The 10,024-nt window shown below is 29.1% G+C and overlaps 1 protein-coding gene across 1 annotated transcript; it reads left to right on the top strand.

Moving 5' to 3' along the window:
- Positions 1 to 2,031: 2,031 nt before the first annotated feature.
- On the top strand, positions 2,032 to 9,197 carry LOC148238926 (juvenile hormone epoxide hydrolase 2-like). Its single transcript, XM_088196718.1, has 6 exons — positions 2,032 to 2,124; positions 5,172 to 5,363; positions 5,668 to 6,054; positions 6,128 to 6,476; positions 7,843 to 8,077; positions 8,149 to 9,197. Exons 2-6 carry the CDS (start codon positions 5,172 to 5,174, stop codon positions 8,360 to 8,362), a joined length of 1,377 nt encoding a protein of 458 aa, XP_088052844.1. The 5' UTR covers positions 2,032 to 2,124; the 3' UTR covers positions 8,363 to 9,197.
- Positions 9,198 to 10,024: the final 827 nt, after the last annotated feature.

Here is a 10,024-nt window from a genome sequence, read left to right as displayed (position 1 = left end):
TATTTCAAAAAATTAATTGTTTTCAATTACTATTAAAGAATAATTTTTGACTTTCTTACTTATTACTGTAAGATATTTTAATTGAGTTACTATTTCTAAATGTTTTAAGTAACAAACAATTAGTCAATTTACAGTTTTGTAAGGTTTCCTATATAAATTCCCAGTAGAAAGTGACTATCGAACAAAGGTGTTTTACAAAATAAAAACAGGTGAAAAATCGAAGACCCACTAAACTTATAATGTCCACACAGACTTTTAAAAGTCACTAGCATTAATTACAAAACGGGGAGGGGCAAATGTCCTTCTCTGTTTCGAATCCACATAACAATCAAGAAAATCGTACCGACGCAGTGGAAACGCTCGGTTCATAATAAAACTGTATATAACAATATTATAACTCAATAAGTAAGAAATAAATAAAGCATATCTTAACTAAATTTTGACCAATAGGAGAGCGCAAAAATAATTATCACTTCTCAGAAGTCAAATATCCACGTCAAAAGCAATAAACCATCGCAGTGAAAACGCTCGGTGACGAGCGTGTCTAAAAAAATATTCGAAATTTAACTTTTTAGAATATTTTTATAACAGCGGCTTACATCCAAATAAAATACGTACTAGAATTTACTCTTAGGGGTTTTCATTTATTTCTATAACATTAGTTTAATTTCTATTATATTTCAAAAATATGTATAGTGAAATTATATTTTATTGTGCAAAATGTCAGTATTGATTTGAACATGCGCGTACATTATTTAACAGCGATATGAACGGTACAGTGTTCCATTCAGTTGCATCACATACGACAGGTGTCACAAACACGTGTTGCATTTGGGTCATATAGATTGATGGCGGCATACAATATAATAAAAAAACATAATACGATTTTAATAGCCGTACCCGACTAAAAGGTGTATTTGGCTGCGCAACGAGAATTTTTTTACGATTTTTCTTCTTTAAATATATAGGCTAATGTTTTAGTGCAGCGAAAAAAATTGTGATATTTTTTAATAAAAAAATAAAAATATATTGTGGCCGCGCAGCTGGAAATTTTACGATTTTTCCATAACTTTTAATTAAACAGCGTTCTTTGGATTATTCCGCGTTTTGATCATTTGATAATGATATTTAGCCAATATCATTATCAATTGCATTTGTAAACAATATGCAATGGATAATGATGTTGGTTTTCGCCAAATCAAGCCTGACGAAAGTGTATACTGTAAAGTGTAAACAGTGTAAAAAGTATTATAAAAAGAGAGCAGGCATTAAAATATCTACGCGGCCTGTGTACAACAGCAGTATATACACATATGTGTGTACAATATCCAACGAAGTTTTCTTTGCGGTTAATCACAACTCTATTTTTTTATTTGGGACAATGCGTGGGAAAATATTAAAAAATGCTTTATTTCATGGTATTAATATTCTAAATTATGGGATTTGAGTGCGCAAAATATGAGTGTGAAACCATAATACAAAGATAAACCAAGCAGCTGTAGGTAATCCGAGTCACTTCGAGCACTGACATTTAGTTTTGAATCAAAATGACTACAAAAAATGCGTTTCGTGGTAATTTTCTATTAATATTATAAATAATCTGACTGATTAACGTTACGAGTCCCGATAATATTTCTTTATCTTGATAAGCCGTGTAAAATAGTGGCGAAGTATTATACATTAATTTTTTTCATATATGTATATAATATATACCTACAATATAAGTGAATTTATTAATAAAAAAACACAAGTGCTATGTTCAAAATGTTTTAAGAGTTATGCTGTAAAACATATATTATAAAAACATGATTTTGATTGAGAAACGCTAATTAAAGAGCAGTGGAGATTTCTGATTTGGCAGTGCATCGAAAAGTTTTTGATATTTTTCTCATTAACTATTTTTTTATTATTATAAATTATTGGGTTAATGTGACTTTTTAAATTATCTAATTAAGATAGTTGAACATTTTATAATTAACTTTTTACTGAGATTTATCAGCGGGCCGCGAGATTGATATGCCTGTGATACAGGTACATACTATATGTATATCAGTTGCGGCTAGACAGCTTTGCCGTCTGGACATCTGTTCAATTTTTCTTCTTCGATATTGATCCATTCACGAAGTAAATAGTATATGTATTATATGTTAGATGTATCATGTCACTTTTTCTTATCGATTGGTTTTATTTTTAGATATTTTATTTATAAAAATAATATATAGTTTATACTATATGTATATATACTTTACTTATTTTAGAAAGCTTAGATAACATTAACAAAAAATGATTAATTATCGTCAAACCGATTTTAAGAAATTTTATGATTTTGAGATTTTACAAGCTATTGAATTGAGGTTATGAGAGAGGCTTTGACATAACAACTTGAATGGAACTCGTTCCAAAACTTGTTTTATTTTTATTTACTGTGGCACTCAAATTATTTTTGTAAATTTATCTAATGAAAGGAAAAATATAATGGCCTTTGTTAGTTCAATTCTATTTTTATCTCTCCTCTATGTATAATCTATATACAATAAAGGTTGAACTTTGATTTCGGTAAAATTAGATATCATGGTCATATGACATTATAATGAAATGTTAAGAAAAATATTTACTAAAAAAATTAATTTTAAATAACTTGAGGATATATTTAAGGAAAAAATATCAAAATTATCATATCTTTGAAGCGTGGCATTTAATATATTAATTTTGTATTTATAAATGATCGTTGAAAGTTAAATATATGCTGAGCAAAATATTATTTTCATTTATGATATTTCGGATATGTTGTTAAAATGTGATATAATTAATTTATTGGAATTAATTTAATTAATTACAATTTTGTTCAAGAGATGTCTCTAAATTTAATAATCAACATGCATATTTAATTTGCACTCATACATTAATAAAAAGCTTATCTATATCATTTAACCTATAATATATGTCTACTTATCTATGATGTAATAAGTGTTATCAATTTTTTACATCAATCCATCAGAGTTGGCTACAGAAATCTGTGTACATAAAAAAATTGTTTTTATAAAAAAATATTTAAAGTAAATAAAAACATATATTATATTCAAATTTCCTGTTTATTAAACATTTTTTCTAAAATATTACCTTGAATTAAAATAATTTATATTTTTTCGTATTATTATGACAAGCATTTTTCTCTAAAAAAAGTAGTGAATAATTTAAAATCTTATTTTATAGAAAAATTAAAATTTTTTATTTCTCTATATTTATAAAAAAATATTAGATAAATGATATCATTAATTATTTTTTATAACATACTACATAATAAATATATAGAAAATTGTTAGTTTTGGAATAAATTTTTTGAGTTTAACGCAGAAATACTTTATCAATATGTATTAAGTGATATACGTACGTATAAAATGTAATGAAAATCTTGAAATAGTATTTAAAATATTTTTACGAAGTAAGTTGAATGAAATCTTTAAATACTTTTCATATTTAAATTTATTGTATATACGAGGGTTCAGTAAGTACCCGTGTTAGGAACGAAGACGCCATTTATTTCAAAAACAAATTATTTCTTTTTCAACATAGTCCCTTTTTAGGGTTATACAATTTTCCCTCGTCCCTGCTATTTTTTTAACCTCTCCAAAAAATAGAAATTGTTGAGCAATACAAAATATGCCTCTATCTCGACGTTGAGCTCCTCATTTGAGCTAATTTTTTCATGTTTGGGAATAATAAGAAATCTCAGGGAGTCTGGTCGGGTGAATAGAGTCTGATAGCGACAACTCTGGATGAAAATGCTGGTGCGTTGTCGTGACGAAACAGAACTTTCTTCTTCGCAAAATCGTCTTCTTCAATTTCTTGTCAAAGCGGTCCAATAACTCACTGTAATATTGTCCAGTGATCGTTTCTCCTTTATCTAAAAAGTCCATGAGTATTACGCCGTTCTAAATAATTTTGGAACACGGCTTCCGTGTCGACTGTGCGGCTATAATGTTTGTATGGACATGGGAGCCGTGTTAAATACACTCAACGCGTTAAAGAAAATTATAGTCGGTTGCTTTTTTTACGACTCCAACTCTCCCTAAAATATCACGACTACGTAACTCCAACTTCGACTCACAGCTCTGTACAGAACTCACGCTGTTTAGAACTTACTAGTCCACTTGTATACTTTTTGGATTGACAAACACGCATCACCATTCTGAACTTTCATTGGTCGATAAATTTTAATGGGTTTTAATCATTCACTACTCAAAAAACGAATGTTATAATGCTGACCCATTTTGATGCATGTTATAAGCGCCGCAGAAATTTTGACTTTTGCTTTCCAGATTCATACTGCCACCTGACGACCACTCTTCAAACTATATATATAACTACTGTTGATGATTTTTTTATTTATGTATTGTAAATACTCCATTGCAACTAATGCGTTACAACGAGATAAACACAATCAACAATTACTAAGTAGTGAGAGACCAGACTGAAGTAAAAGTCTGTAAATAAGTGACATCTACTTTATTAACTATAAATTATTATACAATCAATATATGTCATGATGTACGACCTAACTTGATTTTAGTTTAAGAATTCATCACAATATTCATCCGTAAGATTAGGAAAATATAAAAAAACCTAATATTTGATGATCGATTGTAATAATAATAATATAATAGTCATTGATTCCGATGTTTTAGACACGATAGAGGTTAAAAAAAGTCCATATGGGATTCGAACCCGGATCTTTCGGGTATTATTCACAGAGTTATACCACTGGCCGTATTGTGCTGGTACTTTAATTCATCTGGAAGATTTTCTATATGACAATATAGCTGTCTTGAATTCTTATGGCCTCTTTTTTGGATACATCTGTATTTAAATTAAAATGATTTTTTATAATAAGTAGAAAAGTTTCTAATTTAAAATACTAATATTGTAGTTAAATCATAGAAAATGTCATGTCTGATATATATTAGAATTTAAATGTAACAAATTGTAGGCAAATAATATTACTTTTATACTAAATGAAGTATTAGAATAACACATTTTAATGTGCTTTTCAGAACTATTTTAGCTGTAACATCTATTTATTATATAATTTTATTTTAAATATTTAAATGTAAGTCTTTCTTAATAGTATTATTTTTCTCCAAAGTCGCTAACTCGTTTTGTTATAATTTCAGATGAAAAAAGCACTCAAAATAAGTTCTTGCATTGTTGTGCTTATATCATTATGTATCGCATATTTATCGAGACAATTACTATGCGAAAAAGATATGCCAGATTTACCCAGAGATGAATATTGGGGACCTGGAAAGCCATCACTGATATCGGATGACACCATCAGACCTTTTCGGATTGAATTCACTGATGAGGTAAATACACATTTCTTCTTCTTCTTTAGCCTCCATTCTAAAAAACAACATTTCATGCATCCAAAGGGACTCGCAAAACAAGATCGAAGGTTTCTGGAAGAATAACCGTTATGTGTATATAGCAAATGTTATTTGTGATATCTCCACTGATACATACTCCTTTTGTTTGAATCTTAGATGTCTTGTAAAACTCTGCATACAGATTAATTAGTATCAGAACTCATGTTTGTTATAATGTTGTAAATATTCATTCATATTAAATTTATTAATACATATTATTAATAATGCTATTGGTTCTTTCCAGATGGTTTCGGATTTGAGAACGCGACTAGATAACACTCGTTTTGTCGACTCTTACGAAGACATTGGTTTCGAGTATGGATTCAACAATAAAGCTTTGAGGCCAATCGTAAATTTTTGGGCTAGAAATTATGACTTTGGAGCACGAGAGGCATTTTTGAACAAATTTCCACAGTACAAGACCAATATTCAGGGACTGGATATTCACTTCATACGTGTTAAACCTGAAAATACAAAGAAGAGAGTCCTTCCGTTATTGTTATTGCACGGATGGCCAGGATCCGTTAGGGAATTCTATAAACTTATACCAATGTTAATGTCGGTGGATGATGAATATGATTTTACGTTTGAGCTGATCATACCGAGTCTACCAGGTTTTGGATTCTCTCAAGTAATGCTATTTATATTGTATTTTTATATTATTATGAATGATTATTAATTGATGTGTATTTTAAAATTATTAGGCACCTTCGCGACCTGGATTGAGTGCCAGCAAAATTGGCTTTATTATGTCTAAGTTGATGAAGCGATTAGGTCATGACAAATATTATATTCAAGGTGGCGATTGGGGATCGATAATTTGCAGTTCCATGGCTACGTTTTTGCAAGATGAAGTTTTGGGTTACCATTCTAATTTTCCAATGCTTAACACTCCATTGATTACTATTAAAATGTTGATCGGAAGCATTTGGCCTACAATGTTTATGGATGAAAAATATGTTAATAGAGTCTATCCTTTAAAAAAACGTTACTTAGGTATACTACAAGAATCTGGATATTTGCACATACAAGCTACGAAGCCAGATTCAGTCGGTATGTAACTATTTTATTTATATGTAAACTAACTTTTGTACCTAACTTGTTGCCCTTGTTCGTATATCGTACTTTTAAACGACATTAATAGTATTTTTTGTTAAATTATTTTACTCTGCCAGCACATATAGTGCCTGTGATTTTGCGATTTAAAATTTACATCATCATCATTATCATTATAGTGCTACAACCCAAGGTAGGTCATGTCTTTTTTCATAATTGTCTTTCACCTTACTCTATCCTGAGTTGTACAGTGCCAGTCGCTGACACCAAATGTTTAGAGATCATTTAATAATTCCAGTCACAATCTGCCTACACTCCTATAACCCTCAGGCTTATAAAAAGTTAGTCGCTTTGTAAGTTTCGTATTGATACGTATTTAACATACTTGACGAAGTAAGACTCCTGATACAACTCGTATAGCCGCTGAGAGACGCTGGTAATGTGTCCACGTCTTACATCCGTATACCAGGACTGGTCTTATCAGAGTTTTATATAGACATGTATAAGTTCTTTTGGTCTTTAAATATACCAGTCAGGGTCGTTTACAATTAGGGTTTAGAAAGACTTTACGGGTCCGGATTCGAGTCCAAAACTGGGCTCAATTCCAAATTCCTTTTTAATGTATGCAAACTTATCTTCTGAATTTGGCATGATATTGTCTGCTTTTTTAATATTTTATTGAGTTCTTTTTCTATTGTCTGTTCGGTCTGGGAATCTTCTTCTACGTTATCTAAATCATTTTCAAATGAATGTTATTATGCAGCCGTACTAGTTTTATCATTTTATTCATCAAATAATATTTTTAATAAATCTTTTGCAAATATGTTATTTTGGCAATTGAGCAAAATTAATGTGTTACAACTGGCAGCACATTTAAATCGAAAAAATATTTTATTCAACTTAATTGTTATTATTTGTCCATTTTTTACGTTACTGTTTTGAAGTATACATTCTTCATAATCTGTCAAAATACAGTCAGTAAAAATCTGTATATAGCAGCTTAGTTGAGACATTTAGGTGATGTTTGTTTTTCGTGGAGCTACGTAGTTCTCTGGCAGCACTGCCGAAGCAGGAACAGATACTTAGTTAGGTGACGCGAGGAGGGAACAACTGCCCAAAAATATTCACTCTTTTAAACATATATAAATGTAACTGTAAATAAATCTTCTGTAGCGGCTAACCTGCGACCACCATTTGCAAAATAAGTTTTCTTAATCTCTTTTTTCCTTTATTTCACAAAAGTTGCAATTTTTATCTCATAAGATAGTTTCTTAGTCATTAGAAAATACTGCTATTTGTTACTTTTTTACCCTTTTTATATCAAGATTCAATGGTACAATTGAATATCGTTTATTTATTTCAGGAGTCGGATTAGATGATTCACCGGCAGGTCTAGTGGCATGGTTGCTAGAAAAGTTTTCCGGTGGTACTAACCCAGAATACATTAAATTAGCAGATGGCGGTTTGACAAAAAAGTTCACTTTTGAAGAGTTGATTGATAACATTATGTTTTATTGGGTTAGTAAATCTGCTACAACAGCGGCGAGGATATATGCTGAAAATTTCAACAAGGCGAACCTAGCTTTAAATATAGATGCGTATGTATTCTTCAACGTTTATTGCTCGTCAGTGTTAAATGTAGGTTAAAATTATGATTTTTATGTTTCAGAGTTGTTACTAATGTACCGACAGCTTTTGCTAGGTTTCCGCACGAAATTATATTCCTAACCGAATGGCAGCTGAAAGAAAAATTTGTTAATTTGGTTCACATAAGCGATCCTGCGGAGGGCGGTCATTTTGCAGCTTTAGAAGTTCCCAAGGTGTTAGCTAAGGATATTAAAGTAGCTTTTCAGAAGTTTCTTGAATTTAATTCGACCAAGTAAATGATTTTAGCTTTATATGTTTTAAAAAATGAATTGTTGCTCATTGTAAGTATATAATATATTTTTGTTTTTATTAATTTATGATTAAACCAATATTACTTAATTTATGTTAAAATGAAAATTTTAAATAAAATATTGTGTGTTAGATTAGTTTAACATTGCATTTAAAAATCCTTCATATATATGAATGATGTCTATCTAGTGAAGTAAGAAAATTTATTCTTGGTGAATACATTTCAGAAAAAAATTATATTAACGTAAGGATATTCTATATATTAAGATAATCGGACCATTCTAGTCTTTGGTTTTAATATACATCAATCCTTTAAAAGGGTCTTTAATAGAAATTGGATGAATAGTTATTGGTTAGATTTCTGGTTCGGTAGCAAATTCCGATATATGTATATATATTAATTTACACTTACACATAAAGTCAAGTTCCTAACAAAGACATTCCCTAATAAAGAATGTTTGCCATTTATTAAAGTAATTACACTCCCAGACAAGAGATGTCTATAAATACTATTCATAATATGTACTAAATTCATTCCAACAATTCCTATAAAATATAAGAAATCTTTGTTATTATCGTGGAATTTGATGGAAAATGGTGTTGAAAAGATTTCACATAATTTTTTTAACAGCTATGATCATTAAATTGACTACTCAGGTGGAACAATTCGATAGCGTTTATTTCATAATTTGACCGAGTACAGAACATTTGTTTTCAGTAGTAGATAATAACATAATCATTTCATATTTATGTTTATATCACTGTGTAACTTTTATAATGTCTGTTTATAAAAATAAAATAAAAATATATTTCAAATTCAAATTTGTTTTCATTGTATTTGTAAAAACCTTATTAATTAGAAAAATAATGTATCTATTTTTAAAGTATTAGTTAATCTGACGGAACAAATTTCTTTATTCATTTAGTTTAATTTATTTTAAAGTCATAGATTTAAAAAAAATCTATTCTTATTTTATAAGTGGTTGAAAATTTATTATATATAATCTTACTCCAGCTTACAGCATGAATAAAGGAGCACAACATATATTTTTTTATATAGTTTTTCGCATAAATTAATTAAATAATTATAACACAAATACCAAGTGTACACCAGTGTACAAGCATATAAAAAATCGTCTTGAGAAATTAAATTTTGTGCCATAATAAACATTAATTTATACATATTAAATGTCGCCCTATTTTAGAATAAGCATTGTGTGATAAAATATATATTCACTTACATAATATGTCTTTGTAAACTTTTCGTCGTTGAAATTACATTGATTGGTTCACGACTATGTTAATTGAATAAGGTTTTAAGGAATTGCGCTTAAAAGCTCTATGGCGCGCATAAAGATGCTTATGGCGGTCTAAAAAATAACTGTAGAATGACATCTATGGAGTTCATACAAAACTATTTTAATACGAATATTATTAATACTAAAGATTACATAAAACTATTATTTTAATGTAAAATAATGTATACAATGTTTAATTATTTAATTGCTATCTTGTAGCAGTCCTAACCTTTGATGGCTATTATATCATTTTTATGTAAAAAATATTATTAACCCCTTTACTCAAGGGGTTAATAATATTTTTCTTGACGCTGTGTTGTTCAACAATAGCTTTAGAAAACATCAAACCGG

This window comes from Plectrocnemia conspersa, unplaced genomic scaffold (genome assembly GCF_051122295.1).
Source record: "Plectrocnemia conspersa isolate PC_06_02 unplaced genomic scaffold, ASM5112229v1 ptg000001l, whole genome shotgun sequence".
Classification (NCBI taxonomy): domain Eukaryota; kingdom Metazoa; phylum Arthropoda; class Insecta; order Trichoptera; family Polycentropodidae; genus Plectrocnemia; species Plectrocnemia conspersa.
The sequence above is the reverse complement of the archived record's forward strand: the minus strand, read 5'-3'. Positions and strand labels throughout refer to the sequence as shown.